Here is a 17,394-nt window from a genome sequence, read left to right on the forward strand (position 1 = left end):
AGACGGAACGATCTCCAGAGAGAGGCACGCCGCTCAGGATTTCCTTGCATCTATCGTCCTTAGCGGCTCCACTATCAGCATCTCCAAACAAGCATGGAGTGAGAACCGGCGCCAAAGATAAGTTCTTCCGAATGTTTCCTTGCCTCAATCTCCTGATCTGTCCCCTTGATGCCTCTGGAACGACACACTCTTTGGAGAGGAACGCCGCTCGATTGGTCTCTGGACAATTGTTCACGTCGCTACTGCCTGCAGCCATCGCGTGCATGCCAGTCGCTGCCGAGCTCCGGGTACCCACCGCCATTGAGGCCACGATCTGTCTCGTCGTATTCGACACGTTCCTGTTCGATTGTGTTCTTCACCTCTTTCAGTTGGATGCCCCATTGATCTGGGCTGAATGCACTGTGAATGTGCCTGCCCTCTGGAACGACGCGATTGCAGGAAAGGAATCGCCACCCAGCGCGCTCTCTGAACCTACGATCACATTCCCGTTGCCTGCATCTACATTAGCAGTGCCTTTGGAACGGAGTGGTTGCTGGAGGAACATGCCGCTCGGCGCACCTGCTCAACGGAGTTCCACCTACTCATGGCCTATGTCCTCATCGTCAGCGGCTCGGAAACGGCACAATTACTAGAGAGACACGCCGCCCGGCATGCTCTCACAACAAATACGAAACCCCTCGTCGCCTGAATTCCTTCACCACCAGCGCCTCCGAGACGAGAAGATTCCCAGAGAGACTCGTACTTCGAGTACCTCTAATGCGGCATGATCCTTTGGAGCGAACTGCCAGAGATTGCCCTCTCTCAACTCTTTTTAGTCCTCAGTTCTGCAGATCTGTTACTCTACCGCCTGTGACAAGATGGAAATTCCTAGAGATACCGGAGGACAGCATGGATGAATATGTCTTCTGTGCAGATGTGATGGAAGGTCGCCCAAAAGGAACACCAGCGTCATCTGTATCACTGGAATTGTCGTGCAGGACAGGCACCTTGATTGGCACGGAAAATACAGAAGAATGCAGAGGCGTCGAATCTGAGCCTTCGTTGTTAATATCGTCCACCTCGAAAACATCATCTTCCAGAGCAGTCTCCGTTTCTGCAGGGATCGATCCAGGCGTCGAGGAGCACTCGCTGAGATGTGTGTCGAAACGAACTGGCGCCAGATGGAGTGAGAATTGTGCGACTCAACTGGAAACGGAGAGCATGAAGAATCGTGATGTCACCGAGGGAAGATTCAGCACAGATGGTATCCAGGGTTCTCGCAGACATCACAACCACTCTGCCATCCTCCGAATTTCCGCTTTCAATGCCTCCATGACGATATGATCGCTGGAGCGAGTCACTACAAGCCGACCTCTCTGAAAGACTCTCCATAATTCTATCTGCCAGGTCTGCCCTCTTAGTGTCTCTGGAGAGTCGGAAATCCCCAGAGGCATGGACATTCAGCCTTGTCTCTCCATCTATGTCAACTCTAACCGCTCTTGAGAGAGCGACCTGGGGCACTTTCGAGACTATGCAATTCCAGGAGCGAGTCGCCAGGAATCGCCATCTCTCACTCGCTCTCTATCATGAGATCTGCTATATCTTTCTCTCGAGCGCCTCTGACGAGGCGAATATTGCTGGAGACAGGTAACATTCAACGCTGCTTCTCGATCTATGTACACTCCACAGCACTTGGGAACGCGACCATGAGCGACTCCGAAATGATACAGATCTTGGAGAGACTCGACTGGAATCGATTCTCTCAAGATTTCCTGTTGGGTGATGCGCTATGTTTTTATCTCTGGTGCCTCCCAGAGTACGAAATTGTTCGAGATACATGCCGCTCAGCGTGCTGTCTGAACCGAATTGTAGCTGTTCATTCTCAGTATCTCCACTCCTAGCACCTCTGAGGAAGTCCGGAACGCCAGAAACACAAAAGTTAACAACAAATGAGCATGGAAACCCTCTCCTTACTTCTTCATTTTGAGCGGCAAGTTGAAGTTCGTATTCCCGATTCTGAATTCTTGCCCGTTGCTAGACTCATCGGATTTGTTGGCCCAGCACCTCCAAAAAGTCCAGATTTCCGGAGGCATCCCCTGCTCAGCGTCCTCTCCGAGCCCAAGTTTGCCTCCTGACTCTTAGCATCAACATATTCAGCACCTCCGAACCATCCCGAAGCGCAGAGAAATACAGAAAGCGTGCAAGAATTGAACGTAAAGGTCCATTTCCTTACTATAGAGGCCTATCTTACTTGTTCAAAATGAGAGACAACTGAAGTTCTCCTTCTTCACCTCTGAAACATAATGTGGTGCTTGTTGAGGCGAGCAGTCTCCTCAGCGAGGGCCTTCTGAGCAGCACGATCAGCCTCGATCTGCTCGGGAGTTTTGGTGCAGAGAGTTGCGATGTGGCCTTGTTGGCCGCAGTTGCGGCACGTGACGAGTGGGCACAGGGCCTTGACGTGAAGTGGAGAATCGCAAACATTGCATTTTTTGGCTCGCGGCTTCTTGTTTGGTTGATTGTCGTTTGATTTTGGAGGATCCCTCTTACGCCTTCCAGCTGAGCCATACTGGTTGAGGTGCTGTGATTGGCTCTCGGTGAGGAGACTGCTCGCCTCAACATCATCAGAAGACTCAATTTTGATGATGTTGAGGCAGTGTCTCCGATGAGTCGATATTTCTGGAGAAGAATGCGATTCTACATTGCTTCCTAACCGGCTTCCACCTCTTTGTGCCCGATGTATCTACCCCTAGCACCTCCGAATCAATTCAATATGCGGAGAAACAACAGAAATATACTGAAGTTGAGCACAGCTTGCTTTCGAGATTCGCTCACTTCTTCAAAATATTCTGCAGACTGAGCGTGTCTCCTTTGTCTCTCAAATAATGTCTGGTGATCGATGCAAAGCTTCTGTACTGGCAGCGCCTCCGGAAGGATGAGATCCCTGGAGAAACATGCAATTTCGCATTGCTTCTCAATTCACGGACATTGCCCTTCGCTCCGCACATCCAGCTCTAGTAGCTCTCAACCGAGCGAAATCACAGAAGAACGCGAAATTGACACAAAAACGAAGCACAAAATATTCGACCAAGTGACTGCTTTTTTTCGACTCTGAATCTCGCTCCAGTGCTTCATCCGCATTTTCTCTACCAGCGGCGCCTCTGACTGGTAGAGATTTCCGGAGAAATACGCGATTGCACAGTACTTCTCGAACATCGTGCACCTTCTCATTCTCAGCATATCGAGGCCTAGCACCTCTGACCTGGCACAAAGCGCAGAGGAATGCGCGATTCGCATTGCGGCAACCTCGTCACCCTTGGCAGCTCTTTCCCTATCTTCTCAGGGCCAGCAGAAACCGCAGAGAGGGTGCTATTCAACACGGTACGGGCACTGCGAAAGTTGTTGTCAGTCTCAACTTACCAATGTGCTGTATGAAGGTTATTGTGCTCTGGTAGTCTGTGGTGCGGTTTATGTCGCGCACTGTTTGCGAATGGTAATGAAGTGGTAGAAAGCGACGAAGTGGAGAAGGGAAAGAGCTCCGAGTGCGATTATTTTCGTTTTGTGTTGTGTTTGCTGCCGGCTTATGCGCGCGCCGAAGCTAGTTCTGCTTCACTTCAGATCTCACCAGCACTTCAGCTGTCTTGGCAACGGCGCGGTAGGCAACCACGCAAGAACTTCGAATTGATGGGAAGTAGACCGCCACAAATGCTCTCTCCAAAGAATAAAAGCCCATGAGCATTGCTCGCATTCCAGGGTATCATAGCAATGCCGATATCTGCGCCCCCTCCCATATTCGTCAAAAGTCGATTGACTCATTGTGCAACATACATCTGTTCCTTTGATCACGCCGAAGGGGCCCTGACCGCATGCCAAGTTCCATTCTCGTCTTGAATACCAATCTCATATCCCAGCAAGACCTCCGTCCCGCTTCCCTCCCAACCTCTGTTCCCAGCTGCTGAAAGCATGAATCGACAGCTGGGATCGATATGTATGGCGCTGATGACTCCGCCCCTGTGTCCAGGAACAATGGTGAAGGGCACCCTGGAGTGCTTCGTAGATTCCGGCTGTTGCAGATCGTAAATACGCAAGATGTCTTGACTTGCGCAGACGAGGTGCTTTTTGTTTGGCATTGCGCGGACGGCGTAGACAGGACCACTGCCTTGTTGGAAGCGGAAGGTACGATTAGGTTTGCTGCGCTTAGCACCAAGGTGATGTATCGAGTACTCGTCCACTGTACAATTTCTGCGACCTGCGTAGAAGAAATTGCCATCTGGCGACCAGCACGCTCCAGTGCACCAAGGAGGTGTAGCTGGATCTGTAGGTATCGTAGCAATTGGCGAGGCCATCCTTCGATCCCAGATCCGAAGCGTGCCGTCGAAGGATGCGTCAAGGAAAATGCTCTCGGACTGTGGCGGGAGGTCCGATTTGCTGTCACTCTCATCATTTGTGGGTGGTGCAGTCAGTGGCTCATCCGAGTGCGGCAAGCCATTCGTGACGAGAGCACCCAGTCGTTCGCCTTCCGTCTGCTGTGATTCTCCTGCCGAAGTCCCATCAGCCGGAGCAGTCGTTGCTCCGTCGGCGGGCTCGTTGTTCCTTTCAGGTGCTTGGTCTGCTTGACCTCCTGCGTCTGTCGTCTGCGCTTGGTCTCCATTCTCGGTGCCTTGCATTTGAGTATCGCCTGTCCCATTCGCATCCTGGTCAGTCTGCATCTCACTCTCAAGCGCTCTGGTCAAATCGTCATCATCGTCGCCAAACGCATTAGCACCGCCTCCGCCTCCGCCTCCCGTGTCATCGCCAAACAGAGAGCCGTGGTCGCCATCCCCGAAGAGACTTCCATCTGGAGAGCCAGCAGCATCGTCGTCTCCAGTTAGCCCGGAAGGCCGTCGACTCGGTCCACCTGAGATTCCATTGAGCGTCGGCCGGTCCGCATTGTTGCTAGAGAAAGTACCAAGCTCCATATCTGGCAGCGATTCAGAGACTTCTGGTACGGACAGACTACTAAAAGGCCGTAGTTCAATAGCGCTGATCTGACTGCTCGCTCCTTTGAATGACCTGATGACTTTGCCGCTGTTCAAATCCCATTCGTGGATATTCTTGTCCCAACTTCCTGAGAGCACCCGGCTCTCATTATCGCTGAATGTCAAAACAGAGACGGCACTGGTATGCTCCTTCAGCGTCGTAATGATATTTCCTGTCAAATGTCGCGTGGTCTGTAGATTGATCCCGCCTGATTCCAGACCTGACAGAAGCCACACAGCTTGCTTCTCCACAGCTAGCGAGTAGACAGGACTGGTCCATTTGCCCTCGTCGGCATTTCCATTTCGAGGTGGTGTTTGCAAGGAGCGCTCCTCGTTCTCCCAGTACGTCACCATTGATCCTGCCTTCATGACGCTGTCGACGAAGGGATGTTTCTGAGCTACCGTGAGCGGTACTTTGCCATTGGCGGTATCCACCCAGTCGTATTTTCGTATGTAGCCATCCGTTCCACCCGTAAAGACATATTTCATGTTTGGTGTCGCGCAGACAGCATTGATAGAAGTGCCGTGCGGCGCAGCCATGGTTGGCACAATGTCGTAGGCTTGCGCAGTCAGAGCCTCTGGGCGGATTGAAGGCACATGTGCGCTCGATGTGTGTGGTTTCGGAGATCTGCCCCCAGAGCCTCGTGGTGAAGGCGATTTGACCACGACTTCAGGATTGTGCTGCGAGTCGCCATCTGCAGATCGTTGACCATTTGTTTTTGTCCCTGAGGGCGAGTCATTCTCGTTCTGCTCATCGTCGTCCTCTCCATCGTTATCGTCATCGTTGTCTTCGTCGTCGTCCCCACCGTCATCCTCATCGTCGTCGCCGCCTTGGTCCATATCTTGATCCTGGTCCTGGTCGGCATCATTCACGTCTTCCATCTCTTCGTCTTCATTCTCATCCTCGTCCTGCGATCCAGTGTTCGGGTCATTGTCATCGTCGAAGGAGGCCATTGTGTGCCGATGCGATCGCGAAACTGCGCGCTGGTTTGTGGTAAGAGAGCCTGTCTATGATCGAAGATCGGTGGGTTAGTCAAAGATCCACCATGTCATGTGCCTCTCGACCAGCGAGAAAGTTTCTTGTGGCATGGAACACTATAAGCTGCAGTGTGAATGTGCAAGTGCAGGTCGAAGCTGTCGCATGACTTGAGCTCCCCACAACTCGAACAAGGTTCAATGCGTGTGCAGATCCGCAGAGCCGCATTGCTTAGCCTTGTGCTATTTGCAGAACAATTTGATGGTGGTCCATGAAATAATTGGTGAAGTGGTGACAATGTTGATGTATGACGAATGATGTGGGAGAGAAAGTCTTCGCTGGCGCTGAGAAGAACATCCAAGGGTGCTGAGAGTTGAAGTGAGAGAATCTTGAGAACTGCAAGTGATGCCAGGGAACTGAAGCGTCAATGAAAACACTCGAATCGAGTGTTGAGTGGAATAAATTCAAACTGCGGAGGAACCGCGACTTGAGGCAATTAACAATTCATAAAAATCATTACTGTTGTTACATGGCTTTCATGCTTTCATGACACTCAGTTCTTAAGCACATATCTGTATCGTGGCTTTCCGGCCTCAAAGTCCACGATGGTCTTGTTTGCGTCCTTCATATCCCTCTCCTCAATCCAAGGCTGCACCTTCTGACTAGCAGCCAACTCAAACATCTCTCGAATCTCTGCCGGCGAGCCAATCAACGAACCCACAATCTTGCACTTCTTCATGATCAATGCAAAAGCAAGGAAAGGTGGAAGCACATCATCTGGAGCTCCCACCTGGACGAAAGTACCGCCGACATCGAGGAGATCCAAGTATCCGCCGAGTGGCATCTTGGGCGAGCTGACTGTGCAGATGATGACATCCAACGAGTTCTTGTGCTTCTCGTTCCAGCCTTCTTCACCAGTAGCGATGAGATCGTCTGCGCCCATCTTGAGCGCATCCTCCTTCTTGCTGTCGTTGCGGGAGATAGCGACAACCTTGTCTGCGCCCAATGCCTTGGAGAACATGAGAGCCATGTGTCCGAGTCCGCCGATACCAATAACACCGACGCGCTTGCCAGGCCCGACACCGTTCTGCTTCAGTGGAGCGTAGACAGTGACACCACCGCACAGCATAGGCGCTGCTTGTTCCGAGGGGATAGCCTCTGGGATGTTGAAAACGAAATGTCCAGATCCTCGCCAGTATTTTGCGTATCCTCCCTGTGCTTTTGCGCCTGATGGCCATTTGCTTCCGTAGGTCATGACGAATCCGTTCTTACAGTACTGCTCTTCATCGTTCTCGCATTGGTAGCAGTCACCCTTGAGGCAAGAGCCAGCTTGGGCACCAACACCAACACGATCGCCGACCTTGATGCCAGTCTTCACGTCTTTGCCGACACGGATTGCCTTTCCAACGATTTCGTGTCCCACGACGACTGGGTAATCGGTAGGTCCCCAGCCAGATCGAAGCATGTGAATGTCGGATCCGCAGACACCGCAGTGAGAGATCTGTTGGGCATAGTCAGTACGACGAGATTCGCGAGATTACGTTGATATGCTCACCTCAATGTCAACATCTGTCTCTTCGAACTCCTTAGGCTGGTAGCCTTGCCACACCATGTTGCCCTCAGCACTGTGCTTGTCCAAGCCACACCATCCTTCGAATGCACTGTCGGAAGCCATTGTTGTAATGTGTCGTAAGTTCTGTTGCAAGTTGTAGTTACTTGTATTCCTGAATTGAGTGTTCGAAGACTTGAGAAATGTCTACCATGCTAACAGCAGCAGAGCATTTATATATTCCCTCAACGTCCGTCATATCGAACTTCCGATTTTGACCCATGGTTTCGAAAATTCTTTGACGGCAGGGTCGGTGGCACTGCAGGAAACGTGTGATAACCAGCGAGAGAATCGTGAACAGACCGCCACGATTGTTAAGCAACTGAGCTCATAGCAGACGCAATGATCTTGTGGGACCCATTGCGAAGTGGGTCTTGGTTGATTTTCTGCGAAGTTCGCTCGGCACTCTCTCGGTGGTCGTCATCAGATGCGTGATCATCCTTGCAGTCGCGTTGCACCCCTGTCAACGGCAGTGTGTGGTACCAACCGGCCGACCAAGCTACGGAGTTAGAGAAGCGCGAAGATGGTCTGGAATTTGAGCGACTGATGGTCGAAGAGAGGTATCGTGGCGTGCGACGCAGATAGTCGATGTATAAGCCAGTATCGCACCCGAAGAGGCAGCTGGTGGGATCTTTCGTGCAGCGAACATCTTGTCTCGGCAAGGCTTAACCGCTGAATCAGCGCTCGATTACCAAAACATGCACGATCAGCGCATGGTGAGGTGCTGCTGTCTGTACATACGTGACTGGTCGACGGTAGTGTGTCAAGCCAGCCAAATGTTCAAAATTGTACAGTCGCAATACATCTTGGGTTGTTGTGGCTTTTTGTGGCAAACTACGCTTCTCGTTGCAATGGCTATGCATCCCCCCTCCCTCCTCTTTCCGAAACTTGCATCGTCCGCATTGTTCCAGAAGACAGTTAGCTTCCTATCGCTTTACTCTGTTGGACAGACAGCCTCAAGAACCAATTCCACGCCTTCAAACGATCCGAATTGCAAGAAGTCAAGGCGGGAGCGTATAAAACACGGATGGCAGCGTCGAGTTGTTAGCTACGCAGGAAATGATTCCCGGCCCGACATTTCCTGGCAAAGTGCATTGCAACGGCACGAATTCCGTTTCGATGCGCTGCTTGTTGTAAGGTCGAACAATCGAGGGCGACATCGGATTGATGGTGAAGGGTACATCGAAATCCCTCCCAGTAACAACGTTGCCTGCGACCAACCTGAACTGGGTTGGGCTCGGGAAAAAGATGAAGTTACCTCCGGGTTCACTCCCATCGTCCACGTCGGCGTTCAAGGCTACGAATTCGCCCGCATGGTCCCAGCCGATTGCCCGGATGAAGAAGGTCGCACAGGTAGGCGTTGGTACATTGGAGGTTGTGGTTGTTGTCGAGGTCGAGGTGGTAGTGCTTCTAGTTGTAGACTTGCTAGTTGTCATGGGTGGATATCGCGGCGCCGGACAATACACCCCATCTCCCTTGCCAGACCAGATGGCAAGCAATAATGAGCGATGGAAAGCTCGCAGTCCTGTCTTCCACGCCAAACTGGTTGAGGATCGCATACCTGTTGGGATAGGCTTGGAAGGCCCGCTCTGGTATTTTTGTTGATCGCTCTCATGAGATGTATCTCTTAGCACTGGGTCCGGGAGGTTCTCTCATGTAGCGAGCATGTATCGTTAAGACTCAACTGCTGGACCAGCAAGCGATTACCAAATCATGCACGATCAGTGTATTGTGTGTCGCACCACAAGCATAGGAAAGTCTTGTGTGCTCGCCTTACGAGCTCTCGGTCATGTCAAAACCAGATCGCAGCTCGATCCAGAAGGCTGCATCTCCCAAGGTTGTCATCTAGCCAGCAGACATATTTTCTCCTTGACGCGATGCTCCAGAGGCTCAGTATTGGTATACCAGCCATCGCTGATGAGATGCTCTTCGACCTTTTTCCATCGATCAAGCTTCTCCGGGTGCTTTAGATCAAGGTCTCCGAGTCTCGCATCGATTGTCGATCCAGAGCGCTTCACGAACAACGTGCAATCTCTCAAAGTCATGGCTCTGCACAACAGCAAGACAGACTCGACACTTGAAGTCTTCAACACCCCATCTCGATCAAACTCGAGTTGGCATGCGCGCAGCCGTTGTAGCAGTGGCTGAGCTCCAAGCAGAAGATAGTCACGAATGCGGTCGTCTGTGGTAATTGCATGAACAGCAGCTTTGCGATGAGCCGAGTGATCACTGATCAGGTCTAAAGGACAACTTTGCTGCGCGTCTGTCGCTGTTCGGATGGATTTCGATGCTCTGTGAGCTCGCACGGCGCAAGTGCGACATCTCTTGGCTCCTCTCGGGGCATTCGGCGACTGTGCGAGCCATTTTGGTTTGAGCTGAAGTAGGACTTCCCCCGCTTCCGGCGTCATGTCTGTCACCAGCATTCCAGAGATGGCTTTGCTGGGCAACAAGTCGTCTAGGCGATGGTTGGGCCTGTCGAGCTTTGCCAACATGATGTTGAGCGCAGCTGTCGTGCCAGCGTCCAGAGAGATGAGTTCATGTTGGATAAGGTTCTCGGCTGGGAATAATGTTGCGAAATTCGTACCCAGCGCTTGTAGTTGTTCTTCAGCTGGTTGCACATGCGATAAGTTCTTGCCCACTCGCAGCAGCTTCTTCTGCAGTGTCTTGGGCAATTTTCCAGACTCATCAGGCACAATCCTGAAGACGAAATTTGCCCCGCCTTCGTTCAGGTACACCAAGCTGCATTTCGAGACGCTTGAACTGTTGACGTGAGCCGCGGCGGCAGTCGAGTATAGGCTTGGCGTGTCACGTTGCACGCATTCCGCGAACCAGACCGGGATGCTCATCGTGCATGAGCGGGGACGTCGAGGACATTTGCAGCTCCATGAAGTCGGGAAAGTGGTCTGAACGTCTTGTATGTACTTCTCAAGTAAGAAGGATGAAAGTTTGGCGGTTCGCTACACATGAGAAAAAAGCCACCGCAGACAAAGGCTGCCTGTCATCGAGTCACAATTGGCCCTCGGCGGCTGAGCCGTGCAAAATTGGACCGCAAGTTGGAGAGAGCTCGGTCGTTTGCGGCTGCCGTCTCTGTGCTGCCTTCTTGAGCCATCATTCACCTGCATTTGCCTTAAACGCATGTCCTGGTCCACAAATGACGGCATGCATCGTGATGCCGAAAAGGGAGCATGTGACGGAGGGCTGGTCTAGGATGTTGCATGTCGTGTCTGGACGATGATGATGAGGAGTTGCACGGCAAGCGACGCGCGAAAACTAGCAGGAGCTGCCACGGCCAAACTCTGTTTTGCCGACCGCGGTAAGGAATACACCACACGATTAGTCTACCCCATGTGACTAAGGTATGGACACTTCGCCGCAACTAGCCTACCTCATTGCAAAGATGGCTCAGGAACAACCAGAGAAGCTGCCCACGCCGGCAGCATGTACCGCAGGTGCGTTATAGAACGAACTTCGTGGATGAGCGGCCAGCAAAACTGATGGACTTTTCTTGGGAAGACTTCTGTCTCATTCCGCTCGGCACACCAACCGCTTCGGTCTCGAAAGAGGTCGCTGAAGTGCAACGCTTCCTCAAAAAGACTGGCATCAAATACTCCATGCACAGCGCAGGAACAACCCTCGGTAAGCAATGACATTTTCGCAGCTCTTCTGAAGCATGTGCTCAGACTCCGTGTAGAAGGAACATGGGACGAGTGCATGAAGGTTATCGGCCAATGCCATACAATGCTGCATGCGAGAGGCGTTCTGCGGATTCAAAGTGATATTCGTGTCGGCAGCAGGACCGATAAAAAGCAGAGCTTCGAAGACAAGATAAATGCAGTAGAGAAGTTGCTGGCAGCTGACGAGGCTGAAGATGACGCGGACGTTGGGGAAATCACCTACTCCAAGTAGGTAAAAAGAAACAGAGACAAGTAGCGAAGGCATTTATGGTCATATTGCATTTGTGAAACCTCTTCTACATAGACACGTAAACGCCATGTACTGCAATTCTAGCGTTTCCCATCGAATCCGTGAGTTCCGCGCCAAAGTAGGAATATCAATCGGGAACAGGTTGCGTGGTTTTAGAAATCCTTCACTTTTCCTCCTTCTCGATCTCCTCGTAAGCTGGGGCCTCTTCGTACACAGGAAGTGGCTCGGATTGCTCGAGAACGACGTAGGACTTCTTCTCCATGTCATCCTCCTCCTCAACAATCTCTTCCTCATCGTCGAGGCTCACAGACTGGTAGCCGCGGCGGCCGCCCCGGTAGAAGTGAATCCAAAGGAAGCTGATCAAACGGCCAATGAACAGACCCACAAGACTCACAATCATGCCAACCGCGAGACCTGCCATGGTCGGAACGAGCACAGCGACGACACCACGAGCGAAAGAGTGCATGAAGTGGTGCTTGTGGTGGTGGTGATGACCATGTGGTCTCATGTGGTGTGGACGTCCGTGGTGTCCTTCACCATCCTGGCCAATGCGGAGGAAGTGAGGCCTGATATGGGCGAAGCCTTTACCCTTTCGTCCATGGCATCCAAGCTTCTTGAAGGCACCCTTGCGCATAGACTTGAGCTGGTCCTCGAGCATGATCCTCATCTTGCAAAGAGTAGCTGGCAAGTGCCGGCACTCCTTTTGCTCACCAGCGTGATCCGCCGGTCCATGTGGGTGTGGGTGTGGCAGGATGGACATGAACTCATCCTCCATCTCCTTCATATCCTTGCTCATTTCCTTCTCCATATCCTGAGCCCATTTTGGTGGAGCAAAGAAGTCTGGGAATTCTGGGTGCGTTGGGCGCTGACCTTCACTAGTAACGTGAGCAAGGAAGAGTTCGCCATTGACGGTCGTCAAGAGCTTGATGTTGACCTCGTCCAGCGTGACTGGTTGTCGCTCAAGCTCGAAGATGCTGTGCTTGACAGTGACGAGCTTGTGACCTTCCTCGCTCACGACCTCTTCTTCGTGGACCGAGACTCCCGAACCAGTGACCTCGAGGGGTGTTGCCCGGGCCTTGCCGGACTCGATGTCTTCGATAGAGGCGGAAGAGGCCACTTGTTTGACATAAATGCGCTGCGCAAGTATGCTCTCGAGCCCCAGTGGGTAGATGGTCTCGCCATTGACCTGGAGTTTCTGGCCGTCCTCGGAGATGGTCAGATTGACGACAATGCTGTTCGCACCACCTTGGATGCGGAATTCCTGCTCGCCATCCTCCAACTCTTCAAGATCCTGGATCCGCTCCTGCTGTGGTTTCGAGAAAGCACATTCCGGGCATGGAAGTTGAAGAACCTGTTGCTTTGCGTTCAGAGCAACGGGCGTGAGATCGGCGGACGGGCCCTTGCTAAGCGAGGCGACGTTCGCGGGAATCAGGAAAGCAGTGGCGCCCAGGGCGCTGGCGGCCACGATGCCGACAGAGCGGCCGAACATATTGAAAGGAAATCAGTCCTGTGGGAGGTGTGTGTGCGTGTTGGCGTGTGTTGATCGGTGTGGTGGTGGTGTTGGAAGGAGTGGCAAGTGGCGGAGGGAGAGTCGGAGAGCGTCACGCCAGCAGTTGTGTCAGCCTGAAGCCTGAAGAGCGGAGACCCCAGTTGAAGCCGCGTCACGCTTTACGACGGCGATCCCCTGGTCGGGACCTCTTTGATGATCGAACTATATTTACCACCAACTGTTGGCTGCTGTCTTTGTTTCAGCATCACGCCTGCCCACCTTTACACTTCGCCGAATGTGCCGGACTGCCCGCCACATATGCCAGAGCCTTCCATCGTCAGCGCGAATGCACCTCCTCGACTTCACATCGCATATTCACCTCAAGACCTCATGCCCCACGTCCTGCAATCAAACGTTGGTGTTTGCATGAGCAGGATGAAGCGTGAGCATGGGTTTGACCTGGCCAACAGACCAGGACAAGCCTTGCTGAAGGCTTGTCGAAACACAAGACTCCTGGACATTACAGATCTCACATGAAGAACTCTGATCGCTGCAATTATTCAGAATGTGCGCGCTTAACGGCATCATGGCGGAACACTGCGCATTGAGACGCGCAATGGAAAGCCACATTCTGACGCTAGCATCGTATAGCTAAAGTGAAGAGTCTAGTCTGCCACGACTACGCAGCACCCCTGTTGCCTTCCTCAGGCTACAAGACATCTGAAAATACCACACTTTAACGCTATCATCGTCGCGATGCGCAGACAGAGCAGTTTGGAAAGTCCATCAAGCAACTACAACCCGGACCTTGCTCTTCCCCTGCAACAGCAAGCCCAGATCTGCCGTTTCAGCCGAGCTGTGCGGAATCTCCCTCACGTGCGGAGCATAGCAACAGTAACATTCTGTACAGTAATCAAGTGCCTTGGACTCGATGGCAGAACAAGCCAAGGGAGGATTTGACACGACTACAGTATCTGGTGGCTATGCAACGCCCATGAGAAGCGACCGTTCGGCTTCGGGGTCTTCCCTCGTTGCGACTTCGTCCTCACCCTGCCGGATTGTCTTAAGGTCAGAAATTGGTCCAGACAGAGGAGTAGAACCTGCGGTATGAATATCATCTGGTCCTTCCACTTGACAGACACCATTTGCATGGATTTGAATCGCCGCTCTCCACCTCGCTCTCATCTGCGACTGCCACAGCGAGTATATTTCAATGGATCTGATCTGGACAAAGCTGACTGTCAACGGTACCTCGACGCACATTACCGCTGACGAGCTGGCTACGAATCAAACGACTTCACAATGGTTACTTTGATTTGCGACTACTACTGGGAATGAACGAGCGAAGACACGCGCCTGACTTGGGATGTAGGAAGTCTTTGATGCCCAGCTCGGATAAATGCAGTCACATTCTTTACGACGATATAGGAGAGGTGATTCATTCTGTACAAAGATTTTCGTAGACCACTCTGTGGCTCCTTCCATTCCTCCACTCATCAGCCAACTGATCGTGCTAGTATGGAGACCAGAGCTAGACATACTTAACAAGAGACCTGTACAATGCAGAAGTTCCCCGAAAGTGTGTTCGGTACTGGCCCGGCGCATACAAGTCACGTCGAGCTCAACCAATTCTTCCAAAAGTTGTTGAACTTTTTCCCAAGTTGAACGATCTCGTCCCGCAGATGCAGGACACCGTGCCCAGCACCTGGCACAAGCATGAAGTCGAAATCCTTCCCTGCCGCGTTCAGGGCATTGACAACTTGCAATGTGCACGATGGATCGACATTGTCATCCAGCTCGCCAGCAAGCAGCAGCAAAGAACCGTTCAGCCGATGTGCATTCACCACGTTTGAGCTCGCGTCGTAGATAGCGTCATCGACCGGCCATCCCATGAAGACCTTTTTTGCACACGATGTAAGCCAGCGAACGTCTCCAAGCAGGTAGAATGATAGCTTACCTCACCGTATTCAGCGTTGGCAAGACCTGGATTCGGAAAGCAAAAAGTCAGCGAACGACTCAATCAAGTGGAGCCACCCATCTCTCAACTCGAGGTCATCGCCCTCCACTGCCAGTCGCGAAATCTGATGAAGGGATGGCCTCAGTCCCGCGAATACGTACGCTGGTCATGATTCCCACTATCAGCGATTGCAGCGGTGTAGAACTCGCCATGCCATAGCAGCGCAGCCAATGCGTTAAAACCCCCGGCGGAAACACCGTAGATCCCGACCCCACCAGACAAATCTATCCATGGCCTCGTGTCGGCAGCTGCTCTTATCCAGATCTTCCGATCTTCGAAACCAGAGTCTTTGAAATTCTTGTAGAAGAAGTGTTGGAAAGCTCTACCGCGCCAGTTCGTTCCCATGCCATCAATGACTACAACTACCACTGCATGTGTATCCGATAGGTTTTGGAGCCTTGCCAGATAAAACTGTACTTCCTCGCTGAGTCCTTTGGGTACATTGAAACTATCGACGAGGCGTATGATTAGTATTGATTCTGAGACCAAGAAGTGTCGTTCTTATAGGTAGACTTGCTTTGTCGGACCGCTGTAGATGTTTTCGATCACGCGGTACTTCTTGCTCGAATTGAAATGTCTCGGCTTGACGATTATGCCGTAAATTTGAGTAGTTCCATCCCGTCCCGCGGTGTTGAATCTTTCAGGAATTGTGATATTATCATGGACGGTGCTGTTGACCTCGAGGGTGCCGATCTTCTCACCGTATTCATCTCTGATGGCACCTTTGAGGGGCAGATCTACGCGAGACCATCTGTCCTCGAACGTATTGTTCTCTAGCCATTTGAGGTTATGGTGTCCATCCCCATCAGCTGTCAAAACCTTGAAGCCAGTGCCATCATAGTTGACACGAGCCTGGTGTCTGGAAACGACCATGAACAGTTAGCCGACATCTCTAGCACTTACGCAACGAGTATCGAAGTATCAGTCGACCAAATGCATCTCCAGCATTGCCTCACTTATAAGTAGTAGGGGTCTTGCCCATCCACCATACCGTAGGCTGTAAAGAAGAGGATCTTTTGCTTCTCGTCGACGTGATTGACCTCGTATACAGAAAAGTTCCCCTTGGTGACTTGTTGTACCATATCTCCATGACCCGACGGCGTTATAGTTACGCTACCAGGGTTACCTCCTTCGATACGAGTGGTGTTGATGAGGTACACATGGTTGTAACCTGGAAAGCAAAAATATGCAAAGATCAGCTAATGTGCTAGGCCACTAGGTCTCTCGAGTAGCCCGGTATCTTGCCACACGGCTGGTTGCTGTAGAGTGCCTCCCGCTTGAGGGAATGGCTCTGCCAACCACTTACCGTCAGCTTCACTCAGGTACACCATCTGCTCTGTTTTGTCTAGAAACACCCAAGCTGGCTTCGTGTAGTAGTCAATATATTGTTCAGCCGTCTCTTCCATGATAATTCGTGCTTCTCCACTCTCATCGATCTCTACCATTCGAATTCGCCGTAGTCCTCGTTCGTAGTACATGTATCGGTATTTGTTGTCTCGAAACTTCCACGAGGCCTGTGTTGAGGAGAGTGCAAGTCAGCAGATTTTCGCGGTCAATGAGCTCACAAGCTATCTCGCGCCGCGTGACAACTTGTTCCATTTCGTTACCGCAGGCTGTCTTCTACTTGAAGATATGCCTGATGCACCTCGAAGTACGTACATCTTCTATCATGTACGGATTGTCGATGAAGTCTTTTCTGACCTCAATTTGTTTCTCCGTGGTCAAGTCAAAGAGCTTAGGATGGACGATCGGTAGATCATCACCGGCCAAGTAGTTTGAAGGCCCGTAGGTGTGCGGCTCTCCTCTGGCGTATTGCGTGTCGTATGAGAACACTACCGGTCTTGGATGGCGCTGATCATCAGGGCTCGAATCGATCACTGTGATTGTGCGGTTTTGGCCATACGTTTCAATCTGATGGACAACAGCGAATCCGCCGTCCGGTGACTTGTAAACATTGGCGTGGTCGAATGGCGTGCTTTGCGTTCCCGTGCTGGATAAGGCAGTAGTAGAACCATTCTCAGTAACCAAGTAGACATTGTAGTCCCTCACCACTACCTTCGGGTAGGAGTCCTGTGTGGCGTTCAAGCAACACGGGTAAAGTGACCTCCACGAACTCGGCTGCGAAGTGCGCTCCTCCCTTGTCCAAAACCTTTCCCCTCTCGCCCAAGCCTCCGTCGTCGCCAAACTCACCGCCAAACTCGACCATAATGTAAGAGCCAACATTGCAAATGGAGAGTGCAGCCGGAAAGGGGACACTATGTGCACCAAGGTAAGACTAGACTCGATGCTTTTCTATCGTCTTGGGCAAGCCCCGCTGTGTACTTAACATAGATGCTCTTAGCGATGGATAGGCTTTATTCGAAATGAACTTATCGCTGGGGTGCC

General features: G+C 51.8%; 8 protein-coding genes across 8 annotated transcripts; 1 reads left to right on the top strand and 7 right to left on the bottom strand.

The window, feature by feature from the left end:
* Positions 1-3,818: 3,818 nt before the first annotated feature.
* On the bottom strand, positions 3,819-5,948 carry RHO25_009175 (uncharacterized protein; the record flags this gene model as incomplete). The annotated part of the gene is made up of 1 exon (XM_023600725.2): positions 3,819-5,948. One exon carries the CDS (start codon positions 5,946-5,948, stop codon positions 3,819-3,821), a length of 2,130 nt encoding a protein of 709 aa, XP_023453903.1.
* A 575-nt stretch (positions 5,949-6,523) lies between these two features.
* Positions 6,524-7,645, bottom strand: RHO25_009176 (uncharacterized protein; the record flags this gene model as incomplete). The annotated part of the gene is made up of 2 exons (XM_023600726.2): positions 6,524-7,471; positions 7,526-7,645. 2 exons carry the CDS (start codon positions 7,643-7,645, stop codon positions 6,524-6,526), a joined length of 1,068 nt encoding a protein of 355 aa, XP_023453904.1.
* Positions 7,646-9,420: 1,775 nt separating this feature from the next.
* Positions 9,421-10,425, bottom strand: RHO25_009177 (uncharacterized protein; the record flags this gene model as incomplete). Its single annotated transcript, XM_023600728.2, has 1 exon — positions 9,421-10,425. One exon carries the CDS (start codon positions 10,423-10,425, stop codon positions 9,421-9,423), a length of 1,005 nt encoding a protein of 334 aa, XP_023453897.1.
* Positions 10,426-10,937: 512 nt separating this feature from the next.
* On the top strand, positions 10,938-11,485 carry RHO25_009178 (uncharacterized protein; the record flags this gene model as incomplete). The annotated part of the gene is made up of 3 exons (XM_023600729.1): positions 10,938-11,028; positions 11,093-11,215; positions 11,271-11,485. The coding sequence occupies 3 exons, from the start codon at positions 10,938-10,940 to the stop codon at positions 11,483-11,485; spliced, it is 429 nt and encodes a 142-aa protein (XP_023453621.1).
* A 181-nt stretch (positions 11,486-11,666) lies between these two features.
* On the bottom strand, positions 11,667-12,992 carry RHO25_009179 (uncharacterized protein; the record flags this gene model as incomplete). The annotated part of the gene is made up of 1 exon (XM_023600730.1): positions 11,667-12,992. One exon carries the CDS (start codon positions 12,990-12,992, stop codon positions 11,667-11,669), a length of 1,326 nt encoding a protein of 441 aa, XP_023453620.1.
* Positions 12,993-14,602: 1,610 nt separating this feature from the next.
* Positions 14,603-15,354, bottom strand: RHO25_009180 (uncharacterized protein; the record flags this gene model as incomplete). Its single annotated transcript, XM_065603159.1, has 3 exons — positions 14,603-14,890; positions 14,950-14,975; positions 15,111-15,354. The coding sequence occupies 3 exons, from the start codon at positions 15,352-15,354 to the stop codon at positions 14,603-14,605; spliced, it is 558 nt and encodes a 185-aa protein (XP_065459231.1).
* Positions 15,355-15,510: 156 nt separating this feature from the next.
* RHO25_009181 (uncharacterized protein) lies at positions 15,511-15,882 on the bottom strand (the record flags this gene model as incomplete). The annotated part of the gene is made up of 1 exon (XM_065603160.1): positions 15,511-15,882. One exon carries the CDS (start codon positions 15,880-15,882, stop codon positions 15,511-15,513), a length of 372 nt encoding a protein of 123 aa, XP_065459232.1.
* An 83-nt stretch (positions 15,883-15,965) lies between these two features.
* On the bottom strand, positions 15,966-17,232 carry RHO25_009182 (uncharacterized protein; the record flags this gene model as incomplete). The annotated part of the gene is made up of 3 exons (XM_065603161.1): positions 15,966-16,180; positions 16,316-16,523; positions 16,669-17,232. 3 exons carry the CDS (start codon positions 17,230-17,232, stop codon positions 15,966-15,968), a joined length of 987 nt encoding a protein of 328 aa, XP_065459233.1.
* Positions 17,233-17,394: the final 162 nt, after the last annotated feature.

This window comes from Cercospora beticola, chromosome 6 (genome assembly GCF_033473495.1).
Source record: "Cercospora beticola chromosome 6, complete sequence".
NCBI lineage: Eukaryota > Fungi > Ascomycota > Dothideomycetes > Mycosphaerellales > Mycosphaerellaceae > Cercospora > Cercospora beticola.